Raw genomic sequence first — 23592 nt, 5'->3', positions numbered from 1 at the left:
TGTGGTCCGACTATATCTTTAATAAAACCTTGTAATCTTCTTGCCAAGACCTTCATGAATATCTTGTAATCTACGTTAGAGAGGGTAATTGGCCGGTAAGAACCTACCAATAATTGCTTAAGTCGGTCGTTTAGGAATGAGAATGATATGTGATAGACGGAAGGAAAGGGGAAGCTCTTCTACGTCATATGCCTCTTGTATTACCGCATGCAATGCCTTAGCTATAGGAGTTTTAAATTTCTTATAAAACGCTGAACCCAGTCCATCGGGACCGGGCGACTTTCCGGGGTTGATTGATCATCGATTGATTTTTCAATTTCCTTTAATGTGATTGAGGCTTCTAGGACTGATTTTGCATTTTCATCTAGTTGCGGCATAAGTTGAAGAAAAGCGTTTACAAATCCCTTGTTTACTTCTTTCCTTTCACCAACCAATTTCCGAAAGTGCTCTACGAAAGCGTCTTCTATATCACTTTTCTTATCTGTGGCTACACCTCGGTACCTTATTTCTTTGATTTCTTTTTTGGTCGTGTATCTTTTTTCGTCACTAAGGGCGCGTTTGGTGGGCGTTTCGCCCATCCACAAATGCTCTGCACGAGCCCGTATCACTGCTCCTCTATAATTTTCGACATCGATAAGCTCAAGTTGTCGCTTGACGTCTCGAATTTCCTTACTGCGCAGGCCGGGGGTAACACTTTCTTGGCTGATCAAGAAGTCTAACTGGGCTTGCAGTTCTTTTTCGTGTTTTATTTTACTGTGCTTAAGTGCAGAAGCCCGTTCTATCGCCTTAATCTTTATTTTTTCTTTGAAACGCTCCCATCTGCCAATTATGTTCTGGTGATCTTCAAGTAAGTCGTTAAGGTTTTCCATTGCGTAATCTACGAAAGGTTTGTCATCCAATAGATTATCATTAAGTTTCCAGAGCTGCCAATTAAATGTACGTTTTCTTTTTTCTGCTCCAAGCGAGATAGACACTAAGCTGTGGTCGCTGAAAGAAACATGATTGACTGTGTAATTACTGCACAAAGGTACAAGAGCTGTCGATATATAAGCTCTATCTAGTCTAGCGTGGCTATTTCCTTGAAAATGAGTGAACTGGGGGAAGTTACATGAAAACAAAGACCCCACGTCATCTAAATTGTGTTCACCCAGTATTGCGCTTAAAAATATTGCACTTTTATCTCGAATAGGTCGTTTGTTTACTGTATCTTCTGGTTCACAAACACAGTTGAAATCACCCAGTAATATGACCAGCTTATCGCATAGCAGGTGTTTTTCCATTTCCTCAAAGAACACTCGCCGGTCATGTTCCTTGTTTGGTGCGTACACGTTAATCACCCTCCAATTTTTCATTGCGAAGGTGAAATCACAAACAATATAACGACCACTTTGACTGACACTCAAAGATTCCTCAACAATCTCAATAGAATTTCGAAGAAATAGAGCACAACCTGCTGACAAGCCTACTGCATGACTTATGGCAACATTGTACCGATTTCTAAAAGGTGATACCATGTGATCACTTTGTTCCTGCGTTTCTACCTTTGTCTCTTGAACTGCTACGATATCCAGCTCATTTTCTAACAGCAGGCGACTAAGCTGGTACTGACGTCTCCTAGACGCCAGACCTCTGACATTTATCGTCGCTATGCGTAGTGCTATGTCTGATTTTAACGCCATTTCTTTTTATATATTCTGCAAAATGATCGCATTACAGTACCCCTTTAGAATCTGAAAAATTTGTTAGCATAGTATAACACTTACAGCGAAGATGAACCTTGTAGACACATCACGTATGCAGCACAATGTGCGCTATAGGCATCTTCTAACCGGAAGGCTTCACGACACTTGCAAATGAGTTTGCTCAGAGTCCCCACGTCTTCCCGAAGACCCCAAAAGGTTGCGCTGCGCGGAGAGTCGGCGTTAAGACGGAGGTTTTTCCGCCGGCCGCGCTTCTAGTGAACGCGGTGTTGCCTTAAAAACGTGCCGTAGGAAGTTATACTGCGGTGTATATCGGTAATTATGAGCACGTAACTTACACAAGTCGCATTTACACGAGTAGCGAAGTACGTTTCCGCTAAATTTCTTCTGCGCTTACCGCACACGCAGAGCCATCTTGCGGCAAACACAGATGACCCCCTCCTCTCAATGTACGGCGCTGCCCCGACAGGTGGCGCACCATGCGCGCATTGGGTAAAGTCCCTTAGCATTGGGGCTGTGCGCGGTCCGGGCCCGACTCCCTCTCCCCTGACGACGCTTCGCCGTGCTCCCACGCGGGTTGCAGAATCAAGCGCCCTTCCTTTCTTTAGATTACTATCTATCTCTCTGCCCGTGACGATCACGACGTTTGGCAGGCGTAGATCGCTTCCCCCTCCGAGACACCGAGTTCTTTGGTTCGTTCCGTTTGCTCAGGCGCACGTTTCGTTGCCGCGCCGAACGCTGCGTTGCTCGACGCTCTCCGTGTGATAGGTGGCCGCAAAGTCCGATGCGGGGCGCCTCGTAAGTGATCCCTGCGCCGTAGCGCATTGTCTTACACCCCTTGGCGGGTCGATGGGAACGCTGTCGTGTTCCACTCTTGAAGGCGAAGCTTAAGCGTCCTCCAATTTTTGTGCCACCCTCCTCTCTTGAGAAGAAGAAGGCGCCGACTAATGCGGACGTGGAAAGATCGGCTCCCGCTTTCGTAAATATTTTCGGTCTGCTTTTTGTGTCACCTACCGCGGAAATGCACGCCATTCGACACGGTTTCTTCTGAGGACTTCCTTTGGTGAGTGGCCTTTGCGCGGAAACCGTGGAGCTTTTTGTGTAGACCACGCCGCGGCGACGCTAGGCGCGGGTAGGCTTAGGCCTAACGCGACGAAGAGGGGCATTATGCCCGAAGTAGAAATGGTGGCAGGAGAGGAAATCTCCTCCGAGGAAGCCAACAGCCCAGGCTGGATGACAGCGTTGGGCAAGCACTAGAAAGCCCGGCAAGAAACACCAGTTTCAACGAGCAAGAGAGCTCACGTGGGCTCGAAGGGTGGTTGCCGCACGGCTGCCCCGCAAGGCGTGTTGCAACGTCTCGCAGCCTCGTCGAGGCTCCCCAGACTACCTAGGGAGCACATACGAATTATTGTCCGCCCAAGGGGCGGGCTTGACGTCAAGAAGATAAGCCAAATCAAGCTGGCTCAAGCCTTGGCCATGGCGGCTGCACTAGCTCCCACAGAAACTGAGGGCGACGTAATCTGCCCTAATTTCACTCAAAACGTTCTCGTCGTATCCACCCCGGAGAAGAAGAACGCCGCCGCTTATGCAGGAATCCAGCAAATCCGCATAAGCGAAGGACTGTACAAAGTGGCCGCATACATAGCGGCCCCAGACAACACCTGCAAAGGGGTCATACGAGGGGTCGACGCAGACATCAGCGAGGCCCAACTCCAGCGCATGATCGTCAAACATCGTAACCCGAAGGCTCTGGAAGTCGAACGAATTAAGAACACCACCACAGTGGTTGTCCTCTTCGACGGCATGAAAGTGCCTAACTATATCATGTGCGGCGGCAGCCTTCTGCGCTGCACGCTCTACAAACGCCAAACCGAGGTGTGCTACGCGTGTGGCGGCTTGGGACATCGCGCGGACGTCTGCCCCAACCCCACCAATGAGGATTGCCGGGGCTGCGGACTAAGCTCACCACCCGATGACCACCAGTGTTCGCCGAAGTGCGCCCTTTGCGGAGGCCCGCATCTTACGGCGGACAAAACGTGTAAGCAGCGCTTTCAAGACACATACGTTGTACGCAGACGCCGACGGCGCCGTAAGCGCGCCAACAACAAGCACCAGCAGCAACAGCTGGCCAAGGAGAACAGGCCACGTGGCTCCAGCGCGGCGGGAGCCCCCAGGAGGGAGCGCTCCGTCACGCCCTCTGGTCGACAACGCAGCCTCTCCAGAGGGCGCTCTCGTTCCCGAGGGCGCTCTAACTCCCGGGTTCGGATCCAGGAAATGCCAACCTGGGCCGATCGTGTCAAGTCGAAGCAGACGACGCCAGCTTCAAAGGTAATGCAGGTAGCATTGCCGGAGCATAAAGTTGATCCCAGAGTCGCTCAACTCATGCAAGAGAACGCTCGACTCAAAGCAGAAATGCAGCAGATGAGGGCCGACTTTGAGTCTTTCCGTAAGTCGTACCCCTCGCAAGTCGAGAAGCAACAGGTGCCCCCCTCAGGGGAGCCACAGGCGCGCTCGGGTAAACGTAGGGCCGCGCCCCCAGAGGGGGACGCTCACTCTATGGAGACCGAGTCCAATAACAAGGACTTAGAAAGCATGCAGCGGGCTATTCAGCAGCTCGCTGAAAGCGTGACTGTCCTCCTTAAAAGGATGGCGTCCCTGGAAAGTGCACAGGCCGCGTTAGCTACGGCTAGACAGCCTTCGAGGGAGCCCCGTCGGGCACCTTTACCCGCAAGCGCCGTCCCCGTCAACAAGACGGTGGAATGGCCAATCCAAGGTAATCGCCATGGCGGTCAATCCCAATAAGTTGGTTGTGTGGCAGAGGAACTGTGCCAGTTTCCAACGGCGCAAAGCTCCGCTGCAGCAATTCGTTTCGGCACAGGCGGTCAAACCGCACGTAATTCTTTTACAAGAAACTCTCGATGACGCGCCCACCTTCCCGGGATACCGGGTTGTATCGATACGGGAGGAAGGAAAGCGGGGTTTAGCAACCTTGGTCGCACGGAAGTGCTCCTTTCAAGTACACAAATTACAAATTGGCAAAACTAGGGCGGAAATAATTATGGTCGAAATTATCCCTAACAATTGGCTTAAGAGCAGTGTCTTCCTTTTAAACATATACAGCTCGCCGTCGGATCAACGACAGGCATTCGCCACGATCATGACAAAGGCGGTGGCCCTGAGCAAGGGAGCCCCCATAGTGATAGCGGGTGACTTCAATGCCCCCCACAATGCCTGGGGATACCCCCGCCAATCCACCAAGGGCAATCTCCTTGTCCAGGCAGTTGCTGACTGCTCACTGGAATTGATTACGGATGCTCAATACCCGACGCGAACCGGCACGTCGGTAGTCCGAGACACCACTCCGGGCCTGGCGTTCGTCAAGAACGCCCCCGGAGCAGGATGGCGAAATTTGCAAGAGAACCTGGGCAGCGACCACTTCATTGTGGAGATTACCCTAACGATTAGCACAGCCCCTACCAGGGAATTTAAAGTGACGGATTGGGATGCCTTCCGGAAAATACGGAAGGCGGACCAGACCGACTACGATAATCTCGATAGTCTGTTCACAAGACTACAGAAGGACGTACAAGCTGCGACCAAGGTGGTTAAGACCGACCTAAAGGTAGATCGTATGGACGCGCGCCTTGCACACCTCCTAGAAGCCAAAAACTCCATCCTGCACCGCTGGAGAACGCACAGACTCCACCGCCGGCTTCGTAAGAAAATTGCGGAGCTCAATCGTACAATTGAAACTCATTCCATCGAACTGTCCAAACAACAATGGAATGAAGTGTGCTCCTCGGTTGATGGGCAGATGAGAACGGGGGGCAAATGGAACCTGCTCAAACACTTACTCGACGATTCGCAAACCAAAAGCAATCAGAGACTAGTCATCGATCGCATAGTTCATAATGAAAAGGCGGCGGGCGTATTTGAACACGTCCTCTTGCAAGAGTTGGCCGAAAAGTATCTTCCGCTGGGCCACTCCGGTGACGGGGATTATCCTTGTTATCGGGGGGGAGCGGTGGGGGAGCTCGACGCCCTCTTCACGGAATCCGAAATCTGGGAGGTGCTGCAAACGCTCAACGGTCGCTCTGCACCGGGCCCGGATGGCATCTCCAATAAGCTCCTCCGAAACTTGGGCGAACAATCAGTTGCGCTGCTCACCGGGGAGGTCAATAAAATTTGGGAAAGGGGCCTAGTCCCCGACTCCTGGAAGACAGCCTCAGTGGTGCTCATCCCGAAACCAGGCAAACCTCTTGCGCCGGAGAACATGCGGCCCATCTCGCTCACGTCCTGCGTGGGTAAAATGGCCGAACATGTCATTCACAACCGTATATCTAGGCATATAGAAAATAATGAGTTATTCCCTCACAACATGGTCGGCTTTCGGCCGGCACTCTCCACACAGGACGTCATGTTACTTATAAAGAGGCAAATCATTGATGTCGACACTAGAGACACTCGGGGCATCCTTGCTCTAGACTTGTCCAAGGCTTTTGATAACATCTCGCACCGGTTCGTACTAGACGCCATCTCAGATCTGGGCCTGGGGCCACGATTCCATGCGTACGTTAGCTCCTTTCTCAGGGATCGCAAGGCCACTGTCAAAATAGGGCAAATCAAATCGAAGGAATTTACATTGGGAGCGAGAGGCACCCCGCAAGGGGCAGTCATCTCTCCCCTACTGTTTAACATCGCCATGAAGGGCCTCTCGGACAGACTGGCCACAGTAAGAGGAACGGGTCACGCCCTCTACGCGGATGATATTACCGTGTGGTGCTTGGGAGGGTCTGACGCTGCAGTTGAGAGTGCGCTCCAAGAGGCGCTCGACATCACCGAACACTTCCTACTAGACACGGGCCTGAGTCTGTCACCAACCAAGTCCGAACTTCTATTGCATAGGCCCACCCGACGGGGGGGTTAGGTGCTCCACACCCTTAGATCAATTTCCCATAGCCCTCTATACGAAGGACGGAGAACAAATTCACAGAGTGGATACCATCAGGGTCCTCGGACTCTTGCTGGAATCTCGCGGGGGCAACTCACAGACTATAGCCCGCATTACTTCGAAGATGGAGAATATGCTTCGGCTTATCCTCAGGGTCTCGAACCGCAGAGGGGGTTTAAGCGAGAGCAGTCTACTCAGACTCTACCACGCGTTTCTGATGAGCCACGTTAACTATGTAGCCTCCGCGTTGCGCTGGTCTAAAGGGGATGAGGCCAAAATCGACGCCCTCATGCGCAAAAGCATCAAGCGCGTGCTGGGTTTACCACTCACTACCAGCACCGCGCGTCTCATGCAACTAGGCATGCACAACACCCTATCAGAGGTGATCGAGGCCCAACGAGTGGCTCAAATAATTCGACTATCATCATCGCGAGCGGGGAGACGCATCCTCGAATCCGTTGGATGCGGTCACCAGGAAATCACGGAGCGCAACGTGACCCTATCACCCATGGTCCGAGATACGTTCAAGGTAGATCCCATGCCACGTAACGTCCACCCCCAATACAATGTAGGGCGCCGGGTAGCCAGGGCTCGTTCCCTGTTAAAAGCGGCTGCTGCCACTCCGAATCTGGCATGTTTCGTTGATGCCGCCCAGTACGAGTGCTCTGATCACTATGCCGTAGTTTCGGTTGACTCTAATGGCACTCTCATTAATTCAGCATCCGTGCGGAAGGTTTCTTCAACATTAGCCGAGCAGGTTGCTATAGCTATAGCACTGAAGGACCCTCTACGTTCCAATATCTTTACAGACTCCAGATCGGCAGCCCGAGCTTTCGCCTCCGGCTCGATCTCAAAGGAGGCGGCGGCCATCCTCGGCAGCGAGGGGGGCTGCTGGTTTTCATAGCATCAAATGGTTCCCGGCCCATATGGGAATCAATGTACACTCTGAGCTTGTTAACGCCAATGAGTTGGCCCACGACTGTGCGCGAGGTCTTACACACCGCGGCGGTTCAGGTGGACTCACGGGCGGCGACTTAGGGCTGTACAGGGATTCGCTTCTCACCTTCCATGAAATTTTGACACATTATCAACTTGCTCGGCGGGCCTTTCCGCTACCACACCCTAAACTTAATAGACCACAATCGTCGGCGTTTCGCATGCTTCAAACGGGGTCATTTCCCTCCAGGGGCAGATTCAGTCACTTCGCGACTAATGTAGAACCCCACTGTCCAGACTGTGGGGAGGCGTACTGCTCCTTGTCCCATATGCTCTGGCAATGCCCTGTGTTACGCAGCTCATCGCTAACCACTCTAACCGACTGGGAGGCAGCCCTTAAGAGCGGCGACCTCTCAGAGCAACTACGGGCTGTCCAGAGGGCCTGCGACAGGGCGGAGGACCACGATCTTCCGACCCCGACGTGGGTGCGGCCCGCGACGGCTACGGGGACTCCCTGAAAAGGGAGGTACCCTAACGCTGGTTCCTCAGGACCATTAATAAAGTTCTTTGTCTGTCTGTCTGTCTCCTCTCTTGTTTACATCTTTCGCGAAACCACGCCGCGCTGCGCGTGGTTACGCGCGCGGAGCGCGCGCTCTCGCGCAACATCCGTCAGAGCACGGTGCAGGTAACACAGCGCAACAAGACACGGTGACTAACGCAAACCCGCCCACACAGCGCCTTTGCCACGGCACGAAACCTACCAGAGCAACACGTGTGAGCGCTCAAAAAATCAGAACAACGCCGCCATTGTGGCCCAAAAGGCGTGGCCATGCAGCAAAAAAATAAAAATAAAAAAAGCAGCAAAAAAATGAGAACCTATACGTCATTTCCGCCACACTTTTCTCCTAGCGCGCGGAGTGGGTAGGGCCTCTCCTTAGTTTCCTTCCTCCGTGGTACCTGGTGATGCTATGCCGATGCTGCTGCAGGTTTCGCCGGGCTCACAATACTCATATTAGGTGGCAGTAGAGCTGAATGACCCCAAGGAGTCGTAAAATACGTTTCTGAAATACAAAAACAAATTTTAAGCTAAAATTATTGTGTTTTCTTGCAATATGTAACACATTGCTTAACGTGGCCGTTAAGCGAAGGCTAGACTGCCTTGAACATGGCAAGCTAGCAACACTGCGCAGCCGCGACGAGACGCGCGGCTACGCGCGGCAACTCGTACATCGTTTGGGTGCGCGCCCTCTTCCTCCGTCGGGCGCGACGCGACGTCGAATCAGCGCGGCGTGTGCGGACGCATTGGAACGCGTACGTCTGGTTGAGCCTTAAGCAGCGCAGTTGGGAGTGGTGAGAGGTGGCGGTGAACGAAAGCAGTCGAAGGCGTGAAGAGTACGGTAGAGTCGGAGGCAACGGAACAGGATACAGGTGCCCGAATGGATGCGTGCGGAGGTATATGGATGTCGTCAGTGAGGGACAACTTGGTGCAGGAAAGCGAAACGTCATCAGATATGGCATTGCCAAGCGAAGGGAAGGCGACTTCTGCACGGGAGCAGTCAATACCAGCTTGGTGACGGGAGAGAAAGTCCCAACCTAAAATAATATCGTGGGAACAGTGGGGAAGAACGACGAACTCGACTGTGTAGAGCACTCCTTGAATTTCAAGTCTGGCGGTGCACGCAGCCACCGGCTGGACGTGCTGTGCTGTGGCTGTGCGGAGTAAAGGAACGAAGAAAGGCGTCGTGACTTCTGGTATTGAGCGGCATAGTTTTCCGGCAATTACAGATATGGCGGCACCTGTGTCAATGAGGGAAAGCACAGAGACACCTTCAACAGCGACATCAATAACGTTGGGCGGCGAAAGAAGAGGGCTTGCGCGTTGTGACGATGATGCAGTTCTTGCCTCGGGAACTGCGCCACTTAGTTTTCCGTGTCAGCGGTAGAAGGACGTCAACGCATCGGGGAGAGCGAGCGACGACGAGGAAAAGGAGAACGGCGGTCGGAAACTGGGCGAAGGCTTGGGAGAGGAAGGGGTAAATCGCGGTCTGGAGCGTAAGACAAAGGATGGTCGTACGCGGCTGTGCGTGGGTCGTCACGTGGATGAAGTGGACGGCGGCGGTACAGGCGTGCAACGTGTCCGGGAATACCGCACGAATAGCAGATGGGCCGATTGTCCGGTGTGCGCCAGGGATTAATTACTCGATGGGCTGAAGGTCGTGGCGGCGCGGGGGTAAAAACAGGGCTAGGCATCGGAGGCGGAGCCCGGAAGGTCGGCGGTCGTGGTCGTGCGACGGCGTCGGCGTAAGTCAATGGGGCATTGAGTTGAGGCGCCCGTTCCAGAGGAAGGACCTCGGACACTTGCTCTTCTATAACATGTCTTAGGGTCGCACTAAGGGACGAACCTGAGTCCGGCGGGTTGGAGATGAGAGAGAGCTGGCCAGGATACTTCTTCGCGGACGAAAGCCTTGATCTGCGAGAGGAGGGTGGAATCTTGAATAGGGGAGGTCAAGCCGGACAACGATTCGTGATGGGGAACAGGACGGCGAGTGAGGATGCGTTGACGGCGGAGCTCGTCATAGCTTTGGCACAGTTGAATAACTTGTGCAACAGTAGAGGGGCTCTTTGAAATGAGCATCTGAAATGCGTCCTTGTCGATACCCTTCACTATATGCTTGATTTTATTGCCCTCAGTCATGGATGCATCAACGCGTTTACAGAAATCGATGACATCTTCGATGTAGCTGGTAAAGGTTTCACCAGGCTGCTGAGAGCGCGACTGCAGGCGCTGTTCGGCACGAAGCTTTTGAACAGCAGAGCGGCCGAAGACCTCGCTGAAGTTTGTCTTGAACACCGTCCAGCTTGGGACTTCGCTTTCGTGGTTCCGAAACCACAAGTGGGCAATTCCGGTGAGGTAAAAAGGGACGGTGGTAAGTTTTGTGATGTCATCCCATTTGTTGTTCAGACTGACGCGTTCGTATGATGAGAGCCAGTCATCAACGTCGTGGTCGTCAGTGCCACTGAAGATGGGAGGGTCCCGCTGACGGAGTGTGCCGGGGTATACGGAGGACTGGCGAGCAGGTGGTGGTAAGCTCGTGGCGCTTGAGGTGGTCATGATGGCAGGGAGAGTCCGGCTGCGCAATTCCAGGATGACAGGAGACCCAGCAAACCTCCACCTATTATGGCCAAGAAGTCCGACACGGCTGTGGACGGCACGATGGACGCGGACAAGAGGACGCGAAAGCGTAGGCTTAGCCAGTCACACCAGGAACAGCGTCTAGCCCGAGCCCCACTTCAGTAGCATTGGCGATCCGGCTGTGGAGCTCTGCACGGCGCACTTCTTCCTCACAGAACCAATACAAATCTAAATATCTAAATAAAACTAAACAGGCCGCAGGCGCTAACGCTACGCTTATTACAGACGGATACCTATCCCAACCCGGCCACCTTACACATAATCTACCCGGACGTCTACCCAGACGATGCGTGCCCCTCGTGCGGGGTCACGGCGACACTCGCACACGTGCTCTGGGAGTGCAGAAACGCTCTGCCCGACTCTACCTCCGACAGGTGGGAGAAGACCCTAAGAAGCCCGCTCCTACAAGACCAGCAATGGGCCGTCCAGCAGGCTCGCGCAGCGGCCGCCAGGTATTCCCTGTCGGTCCCTGCGTGGGAGACGCCCACTGCGCGCTGACGTGCGTCCTGCAGGACTTTTATTAAAGTTTTTCCAATCCAATCTAAATAAAAAAGCCGGGCTATAGGGTAAAATAGAGTCGGGACCGATTAGAATTGACCAGCGTCAATCCAAAGGTTTAGTACAACTTTCGCGACAACCTTAACGCAGGTTAGAAAGTTTAGCCAAATAATCGACGTTGTCATGTTTCTAGAAACATTGGTAGGCTTTTTACTAAGTGATGTTGTGTTATAACTGCTGAAATAACCAGAAATAATACTTTCACAACCACCGATATAAATTAATTACTTCTGTAGTCGAACTTAGCCTTTTGTTTTATCATGCATTAATGCGCTGCGCATAGGCGAGTATTGAGATCCATGCCTTCAAACTTCTCGCAGCCTTGCAGTTGGCGCCACCATGTATAGAGCACCAACATCGCAGATTTGGTGTGATCATAGCTAAATAGCAGGTTTAGTTAGAAAACCTTGTACACGGGACACCCCTGGGCATATAACGCACAACTAAATAAATGGTAGCGTCGCGCTTGAAGCAGCACAACGAAGCTACACCTGGCGACAACTTTCTGTGGCAGCACGGCCAAGGCTACCATGGTTCCCATGGTAGGAACATGTAGTTCCCTAATCAAAACATCTGTAGGCTATTCAGCGTAAATGGTAATTTACCAGCGACTTTGTTTTTACAGCTAAGCTGAAGGCTAGTTCCCCCAGGATTGTGTCGGTGTGTTAACAGAAGACTATCGTCGTCAGAATTGGCTCCGGCGTCGTCTTCCACAGCTGGCCCGTTGGTGCCCTTCGGCGCTACCGCGCGAACGCGCTCGTGCCACTGCTCCCATGTCCGACGTTAATTAATTAATTAATTGGCATGGCTTTTGCGCTGGTTTACACATGCACGGCATATTTACTACTCGCTTTACGAGCTTAATCTGAATCAATCGACGTTAAAACAGGCTACACTTATAGCACAACGATAGCGGCGAACACGGTCGGCAGCCGTCGAAAATCTGATCAGCGGGTCAAGCGCGTCGGCTGTTATACATCAGTCGTCGAATGTTCCAGAGTAATCGCTGTGACCCGCGTGCCTTCCACAAAGTTCTATATTATTCGCGTCGCGCACACATGCGATCAGATTACAGAAGGTTCAGTCACAGACAGCGGACGGAAGCATCGATAATATTCCAGAAACTTCCGATACATGCAGGTGCGTCCTGCTCTGTGCGATAACATTTGTTAGGCGGAGAAACGTGTCGCCCGATGAAGACAAACATGTACACGTGTAAATATTTAACAAGTACTTAAACAAACAATGCATTTATCGAAACCATTACAAACCTGGGGCGACAAGACGATAGTCAGGAAAGGTAAAAAAATGCTTGATTCATCGTTTTAAATATATACCACTGGTTTTAAATAGCTTAAGATTTATATTTGTTTGGTTTTGTGTTCTCACAAACTTATTTTCAAGAATGTCATAGGTTCTTCTTTTTGGTTTCCGCTCACTTTTTTTTTTTGTACAGCGACACAGTACACAACACACCCGCCGTTAACGGTAGGCACCACACTGTGGCAAACTTTCCTCGTCGTAACTTAACTTTGGAGCTAAACAAAAGACCATGGAACAAACACGCAGGATGTTTGTAGCGGTGTGTGGTCGCGGAATCCTGTTTTCAGACGAAGCGTAGCACAGCGTCTGCGATGCTCGCTGCAAACTTTCGTTGCCGGATCACGGCTCAGAATAACCGCACGCGGCACGAATGGTGGATCGTAGTCTCGCAGTAATATTTCCGGCATGGTAGACACCACAAACAGTTTGGGAATTCGCCATGATGAGGGGAAGACGCACACGCCTGACGCGACTCCACCCAGTTCGAAGCACGAGCGCAGATCTTCTCCATCGGCGTGGTTACCGGCCGTCCGGCTCATGACGTCAGTCCACAGTGCATGCCCATAGGTGGAGGCTCGTGTGCATCCGCCTTGGAGGAGTAAATGCCCCTTTTTTCTAAAGTTGCAGCCGACTATACACACGGACGCGATCCTGGGGGAACTAGCTCTTAAGAGCTTCGCTGTAAGATTCGTTACGTCTTTGTGTAACTTAATTACGTTTTTGTGTTCGCTAACAACCTGCTAAGGAACTTTTGCCCCAGGATCGTGTCCGTGTGTAGACAGAAAAGTCCACATACGTGGGCCAATCCTGAAGATAGCGCAATGCCGGGCCGAGACGCGGCAGAGGTGAAGCAGGCATTAAGCATTCTCCTGTACGTGGGCTGATCCCGAAGATAGTGCAATACTGGACCGACCTGCGGCGGAGGTGCAGTTTGCCATTAAAAGAGAGACACTGGCGTCGCTGTCGAGAGCATTCGCACCTCGAGTCGGATCCGCCAATTTTCGGCCTTCGTGCCGGTTCTTTTGTCCCTATCCGGATAGTTTCTTCACGAATGGATGAAGCAAGTCGTCAGGACCATTTCTATACCAGTCTTATACCGATACTCGTCCGGGGTGGCCCAGGAGAGTTTTGGGAAGCCCTTGAACACGCCGTGCCCCGACCTAGGCATATCTGGCCAAACTCGAGGGCGGCCGCCCGCACGTCAGCGCGCAGACGACGGGGCGAGCACCCTGCCGCCCGCCGTGACCTCGTCACCCATCTCTCGGCTGCCCTACGCCATGGAGAACGCTGTCCAAGGACAGGAGGTGACCACCGAAGAACTTTTGGACGCTTCCTGGCAGACGCCAGGCCTCCGCACCCAAGAGGAACGCCGCACAGAGTTGCGCCTCGCCGCGATCGAAGCAGGCAGGTGCTTCGCCTCCTCAGCCCCGCCGCCACGCTCCGCTCCCTAGCCTACCGGCCGACACGATTCACGTCGTCGGCCGCCCCAAAACCCCCGTCGACCTCACCAAGCTCCAGCCTTGGCATTTGTACACCGCCTTGCTGCAGGCAGCGAGCCTGCGAGACCTCCCGCCCGCATCTCGCGACACGGTGCGGATCCACCCGGTCAACACCTTTACGATCAGCGTCGCGAAATCGACTCGCGCTCAAGCCTTCCTCCGCATTACGTCCCTCACGGTGTCCGGCACCACCTTCACCATCCACCTCTACGCCCCACCGCCGGACGATGCCCTATGGGGCATACTCTACCACGCCTTCGACGATTTCACGGATGAAGCCATCCTTGACGATCTCCCGGCAAGCAATCCTGTACTTTCTATTGTGGGTGGCCGCCGTATGGGCAAGACTCCCCACATCTTAGTTACCCTCACGGACCCCAAACTACTCCGGTGGATCTTTTACCATGGAGTCCACCTTCGCCTTCTTTCTGTCCACAACAAGGTGGAGGCCTGTTTCAACTGCTGCTAGACTGGCCACCATACCGACGTGTGCCCCAAGCCCCAGCAGCACCGGTGCCGGCGTTGCGGCAACATTCACCCCCAACCGCTCGAGGGCTCGCCCCCCACTTGCACCCCCGCGCTGCATCGCCTGCAACGGGAATCACTCCACGCATAGCTCCAACTGTTAGCACCGCCATGTGCAGCGCCCTCAACCCCCGAAGCAAGCGGCACGCCGTCCTCCACCGCCTCCACACTCCAAGTCAGCCACTGACTCCCCACCCTTCGCCCCGGCGGCGCCAAACCCGCCTCTAGGCCCATCCAGCCAACGTGGTCCCGGCGGCCTCCCCGGCGCTCCCTCGGCGTCCTCCTCGCTGCAGGTCGTCGCATTGCAGCAGGAAAACGCCTCCCTACGACAGCAACTCACTGCGCGAAGCGCTCAACTTGCGGCACAGAAGACCCAAAGTGACTCCTTCCAAGCCCAACTGCGAGCTTTTGAAGAGAAGTTCGAGGCGGCCATCACGCTCCCATCCTGTCTGCGTCCTCAGTCGCCTCCTCCTCTGACATGGATGTTCAGACCTCTGAAGGAGGCACTAGCAAGCACCGCAGACCCAACACCCCCTTGTATTTATTTTATTTTTTATTTATTATAATACCCTCAGGGCCCAATGGGCATTACAGAGGGGGTGGGTACATGGCTTACAAACAAAAAGCATTCAAGCGTATAACACAAGGACAAGATAAATAGACAGTAAGAGCAGAAAAATGAAAAAAAAAACAGCAAAATTCCAGTCATTTTAAAAGATGATCTGTCACAGCGGTCTTGAATGATGACGCATCGGCTAAGGTGGCGATAGAAGAGGGAAGGCTGTTCCACTCAGAACATGTTTTCGGCATAAAAGAATGCAGGAACATGTCAGTGCGACAAAGAGGAACAGCTACCTTATTGCTATGATCGATACGGGAGGACAAGTACACTGGCTGCGAAATGAGTTGCTGATTCAATGAATGGTGATGGAACACTTTGTGGAATAAACAAAGGCGCGAGATGTTGCGCCGAGTTTGAAGGTCAGGAAGGGTAAGTGACGATTTCATCTGCGAGACACTAGCGGTACGTGAATAGTTAGACATAATAAAACGAGCTGATCGATTTTGAAGGGATTCTATGGATTGAATGAGAGTGCGGTGTGCCGGATCCCAAACTGCACACGCGTATTCGAGTTTCGGACGAACGAAAGTTTGATAAAGCATTAATTTTAGGCGCTGTGGAGCTTGGAAAAAATTGCGTCGGAAATAACCGAGAGTGCGATTTGCATTACCTATGATGTAGTCAATGTGAGTATGCCATGACAAGTCATCAGATATGTAGACACCGAGATACTTGTAGGCAGACACGCGCTCCAGTCCGATGTCATTAATTCTGTATTCTGAAGACATTGAGGCGTTAGTGCTTCGCGAAAATATCATATGCTTGCATTTACTGATGTTAAGGGTCATTAACCATTTATTGCACCATTCAGATACTTTATTTAGGTCAGATTGAAGGACAAGTGTATCATTAGGGTTATTTATTTCGCGATAGATAACGCAGTCGTCTGCAAATAGCCCTATACTAGAGTTAATGTTATCTGGAAGATCATTTATGTAGATCAGGAATAGTATTGGACCTAAAACGGAACCTTGAGGGACGCCAGATTCAACAGGACAAGGAGAGGAAGCGTGATTATTAGCGATAACATACTGGGTTCGGTTAGATAAAAAGCATTCGATCCATTTGAGAATGTTTGGGTCAATTTTCAAAGTGCTGATTTTTAGTAGAAGTAGTTGATGAGGTACTTTGTCGAAAGCCTTAGAAAAGTCAAGAAAAACACTATGAAGAAACGAGCCTCGGTCTAGAGCTGCGGCGATGTGATTAGTAAATAACAGAAGCTGTGTTTCACAGGAATAGTTTTTCCGGAATCCATGTTGGCAGGAGCTAAAAAAGTCAGTAGATTCAAGATATGAGACTAAATTAGAGTAAATTACATGTTCTAAAAGTTTGCACGGGATACTAGTTAATGAAATTGGTCGATAATTAAGAGGAGAATGCGTGTTCCCGGATTTAAAAAGTGGCACCACTTTCCCGACCTTCCAATCTGATGGCAGCATACCTGATTCAATGGACTGTGTGAAGAGGTATGACAGGAAAACTGAAGAGTAAACTTTCGTGTTCTTCAGAAACTTTGCATTAATTTCATCGTCACCACATGAAGACGAAAGCTTTAGTTTCTCAATTAATTTAGCTATTCCCTCAAAGTTCACTATAATTGCATCCATGGGAAAGAAATCGCGATTATGCAGCTGCGGCGTGACAACGGCAGGTGACTTTGTAAACACACCCGCGAAGACGTCATTCAAGACCGTACAACACTCCTCATTGCGCAGCACGTGCCCAGCAGAGTCAACAAGAGAAATGGCACGGCTTTGTGCAGGTTTAACAAAGTTCCAGAACTTGGAAGGGTTGGTAGAAAGAAGAGAAGGGAGTGTGCTCTCTAGAAAAAAATCTTTTGCCTGTTTGATAGCAATGCGATAGGAGCACATACTATCACGATATACACGCCAGCGAGCAAGACTGTTTGTAGACTTCGCTAAACGAAAAAGACGCTTTTTCTTGTACAGTAGCCTCTTTAAGGTTGTGTTAAACCAAGGTGCCCGTTGTTTACCTGAAATTTTTTGTAACGGTATGTGTTTGTTAATGAGACTTGTAACTGTATTTTTAAAGGAAATCCAGTTTTCTTCCACTGTACGATCGAAAAATGTTGGAATGCAGCCATCCAAGAATAGTTCAAGCTCCTTATTAATTGAGACATAATCTCCCTTTTTGTAATTTCTGAACGTTTTTGTTGTCGAAGTCTGGCGTGTGTTGCAAGTTGTTATAACGAAATGAATAATGCTGTGGTCACTTATACCAGGCATGTATGAAATCGAGTGTACAAGTCCAGGTGCTGTTGTTAAGATGAGATCAAGAATGTTAGCCGATGTAGGACCAATTCTAGTAGGCTGGGAAACGATCTGAGTGAAGTTGAAGTCTAAGCACAAGGTAGCAAAAGATGATACACCAGGTAATGTTTCAGATACAACCGGGACAAGTCCAGACCAGTTAATTTTAGGCATATTGAAGTCACCCAAGAGAAATAATGGAGAGCGTGGAAATTGTAGAACCAGGTAATTAAGCACATCATGTAATTTTTCACAGAAATCTGAAGCAGCATTCGGCGGGCGGTAGCATGCGCAAAAAAGGAAATTTTTGTGGTTTAAGGAAATGCAAACACAAATGAACTCCAAGTCTGAGTTAGTTAAAATCATATGCGATACAAGATTATCGGCCACAGCAATGAGCACGCCACCACCGTGTTTGTCGGAGCGATCACAGCGATAAATCGTGTACTTTTTTTCACACTCAAACAGCTCAGAGCTGTCAATTCTTGACGATAACCAGGTTTCAGTAAGCAGGACCACATCGGCGGAGCATGCGTCCAAAACTGATGACAGTGCCTCACGTTTATTGACAATGCTTCTAATATTCGTGAATAAAAAAGATACATCACGGTGAGTAGCGGGGCTTTTAGTTAGGATAACAACTGATTGTCAGAAGCCGACGTCGATGCAGGTGATGCATCTGTCGAAACGGAAGCACCATTACTAGATTCAAGGACGCAAACACGGTCGGTAGCTGAACAGTAAACGTAGCACTTTTTGCCGATATAGAGCTTATTATGCCGAATTGAAAATTGCTTTCCAGAAGATTTACCATAGTCGAACAATTTTTTCCTCATAGCTCTAGTCGCTCTGCAAAAGTCTTCGGTCACATCCACTCCAGATTTCTTCAGATCACGCTTTGCCGCCAGGATACTGTCCCGAAGTTTCAGTGAAACAAATTTAACAATCATAGGTCGGCATTTCCCAGGGACGTATTTGCCGAGTCGGTGCGCACAAGATAGGCGGTCGTCACTGCAATTTAGGTTTAGATTCATTGTGGAATTCAGAAGGGAAACAATATTGCCCTCTGACTGAGCCCACGTTTCCGCGCCGGTGTCAGTAATGCCGTAAAATATAAGGTTAACCCTGCGGGAACGGTCCTCAAAATCATCAAGTCGTTGGTTAACAGCGACTACTTCGGCTGCTGAGCTTTGTCCGACTGTGGTTTCGGCCGATGATAACCTATCTTCAACTGCGAGAAGCCTGCTGTCTATGTTGGAAACACGCCCCTCAAGTGATTGCTGAGCCTCTTTCAGCTCGTTAAGGGCACTTATAAGTTCATCATGTTTTTTATCCATTTTTTCATGCAGCGATTTCATGAGAGCAACAAGCTGGCTGTATTGCTGACCAGAGGGATCTTCCCTAGGTGGTCCTGGATTTAACTCAATATCACCAGACATGAACAACAGGTTAGCAACGTGAACGCACTCGCAGAATAAAGCGAACAAAACATTTGGGCGTGGAAGTACAAGTAAGCAAAGGTCGTTTGACTTTCTACAGTAAAGTGAAACGGGGCGACCAACCTGCATCAAAAAACGGAAAGGTGTTGGCATGGTCTGCATTGTCCTTGCACTTCCATGCCCACTGAAGAAATCCACGGGAAGGCGGTCGCTTAAAAAGCGCGTTGCTGATGTAGCTTTCGATGCGGCGGACAGCAAGGCGTCGAGTTCCGGCTGATGTACCGCAAACAAAAACGGCACTGGCGCTTGACAGGGAGGCGAGTTCACCGTCGGTAGCCGGTGGCAGTTTTCAGCGCCCAGGCTTGCGCATTGCGGCTGGCACAGCTGCGCACTGACGAAGCCGGACGATAGATCCCAAATGGATCCAACAATCAGCGTCTGCATCAACAAACGGAAAGGTGTTTGCATGGTCTGCATTGTCCTTGCACTTCCATGCCCACTGAAGAAATCCACGGGAAGGCGGTCGCTTAAAAAGCGCGTTGCTGATGTAGCTTTCGATGCGGCGGACAGCAAGGCGTCGAGTTCCGGCTGATGTACCGCAAACAAAAACGGCACTGGCGCTTGACAGGGAGGCGAGTTCACCGTCGGTAGCCGGTGGCAGTTTTCAGCGCCCAGGCTTGCGCATTGCGGCTGGCACAGCTGCGCACTGACGAAGCCGGACGATAGATCCCAAATGGATCCAACAATCAGCGTCTGCATCAACAAACGGAAAGGTGTTTGCATGGTCTGCATTGTCCTTGCACTTCCATGCCCACTGAAGAAATCCACGGGAAGGCGGTCGCTTAAAAAGCGCGTTGCTGATGTAGCTTTCGATGCGGCGGACAGCAAGGCGTCGAGTTCCGGCTGATGTACCGCAAACAAAAACGGCACTGGCGCTTGACAGGGAGGCGAGTTCACCGTCGGTAGCCGGTGGCAGTTTTCAGCGCCCAGACTTGCGCATTGCGGCTGGCACAGCTGCGCACTGACGAAGCCGGACGATAGATCCCAAATGGATCCAACAATCAGCGTCTGCATCAACAAACGGAAAGGTATTTGCATGGTCTGCATTGTCCTTGCACTTCCATGCCCACTCACTTTCTCTGTATCACTGTATCTCTCCACTTTTCCGAAAAGGTCCAGGCAGCCATCAAGACGGTCCTGGTGAACCTCTAATAACAGCTGGATAGCCGTTTCAACTCGATGTACCAGCTTCTCACGGCACAACAAAAAGCTCTCAATGCCATGCGCACGGACGTCGCTGCCTATCCCCCGCCACGTCCTTCCAATCTCTTCAAGAGACGGTCGACAGCATTCAAACTTCCGTGCTCACAACCATCCGAGCCAAGCCACCCCTCCACTCCCGCACCACCTCCTCCTCTGTCACCCGACCCTCGCAAGCACCGGCAGAGGCAACACCTTCTTCTTCCGCTACTAATCATAGCTGACCGCGCCGTCGTCACCGTTTGGCAGTGGAACTGCCGCGGTTTTCGCCCCAAGTGTAACCACCTCCTTCTACACATGCAGCAACTGGACACCCTCGGTCTCTTCTGACGCCATCGTACTACAGGACACTCACGCCACCATTTCCCTCTCGGGTTACGACCAAGTGGCTCATCCACGACCAAGTGGCTCATCACCCTCTGCCCCATCCCGTCACGGCCATCCTCACTCGGCGGACGCTCACGGTCAATCGAGCCGATCTACCTTTCCCTGCGGTCCACCATGCCTTTATCGAGGTGCTACCTCAGCGACGTCAAGACTTCTCTTTTTATTCTCAATGTTTACACCCTCCCACGCGTCACCAAGGACTTGTCGCTCGTTGTTCTGCTCCGCGCCGCTGCAGCGAGAGCAGCCAAATCCCTCCTCCTCGTTCTCGGCGACTTCAACGTCAGGCATCCGGACTGGGGTTACTCCAAGGCCGATGGCCCCGGCACGAGGCTGTGGCAGCTCGTACACCACCTCCACCTCTCCCTGCTCACCACCCCACGCAATCCACGCGCATCGGCAACAGTGTGTGCCGCGACACCGCTCCGGAGCTCAGCTTTGGCCGTTACGTGCATGACGCGCGCTGGTCCAATACGTATCATTCCTTGGGCAGCGACTACTAATTCCTCGCCAATCACGTCCGCACTTCCCTGTACAAGCCACGCCCGCACACGACCCGCATCGCATACCTCGATTGCGAGATCGAGCATCACACCACTGTGCTCGCCCGCCTACAGTGGGAGCAGCTTTGCTCAGGGATCTCCGGTCAGTTGTTGGTCTGCAAACAATCCTGGCATCTCCTCCGCCACCTCCTCGACCCTGCTTCCGCCAAGGCAGTCGCTCGGCAACGATTACAACGCGTTGTCCGGGCCTACCCCGGCGACACTCCGTCGCTGATAGCAGGCCTGGCCGTCAAATACCTCCAGCTGCCACCACCTGGAACCTCATTCTATCCTCCTCTCGCGTCCCACTCCGGGGCTCCCAACCCCGAACTGGACGCCGATATCACGGAAGCTGAAGTCTACGTGGTGCTACACAAGCTGCGCACCACCTCCATCCCCGGTCCAGATCGCATTCCCAACAAACTTCTCCGAAATCTTGACGCCCCTTCGGTCATTGCCCTCACTTCGCTTCTCAATGAGTGCTGGCGCTCCGGCAACCTTCCACAGTCGTGGAAACACGCTCGCGTGGCTTTCATCCACAAGCCAGGCAAGAAACTCACAATCGAGAATCTCCGGCCCATCTCACTCACTTCGTGCGTCAGCAAGCTTAGAGCACGTCGTCCTAGCTCGCTTGCAAACGTACACGGACGCTCACCCCCTCCTTCCCCACATCATGATTGGTTTCTGCCCCCACCTCTCCATTCAAGACGTCCTTTTGCAACTCCACCACGACTTTCTCGATCCACTTACCTTCTCGCACACTAAGGCTCTCCTTAGCCTCGACCTTCACAAGGAGTTTCACCACGTCTCCCATTTGGCTATTCTTACTGAACACGCCACCGTCAACCCCGGCTCTCGCACCTACCACTACATTCGCTCCTTCCTCACAGCCCGCATGGCCGGAATCATCTTGCGAGATCTCTCGTCTCCCACATATGCGATTGGACCTCGTGGTATCCCTAGGGCGCCGTCTTGTCACCTTTCCTTTTCAATCTCGCCCTTCACCCACTTCCCGACAAGCTCGACCGTATCCCCAATGTCAAACGCACCCTGTACGCGGACGACTTCTTGGGGTCACGTCTGGCTCCAACGGGCACATTGAGCAGACGTTGCAACGCGCAACTGACGTCGTCACAAGTAACATGCACGCGACCAGTCTCGCTTGCTCGGCGCCGAAATCGGCCATCCTCCTCATGCATCCCCCCGACCGGCGTCGCCACAAGGCGCCTCACCCCACCATCACGATTCACGCCAATTCCGCTCCCGTTCCTGTCGTCTCGCATCTCCGCGTGCTCGAGCTGATACTACAGTCCAGCCGCCATAATGCTCACACCATCGACCAGCTCTCGCTTTCGGTTCAGCAAACCGCGCGCATGCTCGCTCGTGTCCGAGCGCGGCACATGGGCATGCGCGAACACGATCTCCTCCGCCTAGTCGACGCTTTCGTCGTTTCCCGTCTCACGTACGGCCTTCCTTATACTCGTCTTCTCAAATCGGAACGCGACAAGGTCAACGTCCTTATTCGCCGGGCATACAAGACGGCCCTCGGCCTTCCCCCCAACGCGTCCACGGCGCGTCTCCTCACCCTAGGAGTCCACAACACACTCGACGAAGCTCACCGCACCGCTCAGGTGCAACGCCTTCATCATTCGCCGACCAGTCGCTACATCCTCTCTTCCATCGGTCATGACACCTCTTCTCACCCGCCAGACCTGGCCTCACTACCGAATGCTCTTCGGGCAGCCTTCTCCATCAAGCCGCTACCCAAGAATATGCTCGCGGGACACCACGACGCCCGTCGCCAAGCCTGTGCCGCCATGCTTTACGCCAAGTATGCCGACCACCCGGCCATCGCCTACGTGGATGCAGCCCGATATGCCTCGCCCGGGGACGCCTTCGCAGTCGTCTCCGTCTCGCCTTCCTCGGCGCCCTCGGGGCCGACAATCACGGCCGCCACCGTTCGAACGCCCTACGTCGTCGAGGCTGAGGAGGCGGCCATCGCTTTAGCCGCCACCTCGACCGACGCCAGCGTCATAATCTCCGATTCCACTCACGCCATCTCCAATTTCGCCTGAGGTCTCGTCTCGCCTACCACCTTACGGCTCCTTCGCCCAATTCTACTGCAAGACGAACCGCGTCACACTGAACTGGTCTGGGTCCTTTCCCACTTGGCTCACCAACACGCTCGAGGATTCGTCGACCGCGCGGTGGGCCCTCTACGTCGGACGCCCCGGTGCCGGAGCCCCTGGTCACCTACCGCGACATTATCCAGCACTATTGCCTCGAACGGTAGGCCTACCCACCCCCACATGGCAGTCTTCCCAAGCGGTCCGAGATCGCCTTGCGTCGCCTCCAGACCCGCACCTTTCCGTACCCCCTAGTGTATTCGC

The 23592-nt window shown here is 52.4% G+C and overlaps 1 protein-coding gene across 10 annotated transcripts in view; it reads right to left on the bottom strand.

Annotated features, from left to right (window-relative positions):
* LOC135896749 (kinesin-like protein KIF12) overlaps positions 1 to 23592 on the bottom strand; it is a 535077-nt gene that overhangs the window by 94817 nt on the left and 416668 nt on the right. For 7 of the 10 annotated variants that reach the window (XM_065425246.1, XM_065425247.2, XM_065425245.1 and 4 more), the window contains exon 15: positions 5868 to 5996. The exons of the other annotated variants lie outside the window; for them this stretch is intronic. In XM_065425246.1, coding sequence (XP_065281318.1) covers positions 5868 to 5996 — 129 coding nt within the window. The remainder of the gene's footprint in view (positions 1 to 5867; positions 5997 to 23592) is intronic. 10 annotated transcript variants of the gene reach the window in all.

The sequence above is a fragment of the Dermacentor albipictus genome, chromosome 2 (assembly GCF_038994185.2).
Source record: "Dermacentor albipictus isolate Rhodes 1998 colony chromosome 2, USDA_Dalb.pri_finalv2, whole genome shotgun sequence".
In the NCBI taxonomy this organism is placed as follows: domain Eukaryota; kingdom Metazoa; phylum Arthropoda; class Arachnida; order Ixodida; family Ixodidae; genus Dermacentor; species Dermacentor albipictus.
Note: the sequence above shows the minus strand (reverse complement) of the source record. Positions and strands in the feature narration are given on the sequence as shown.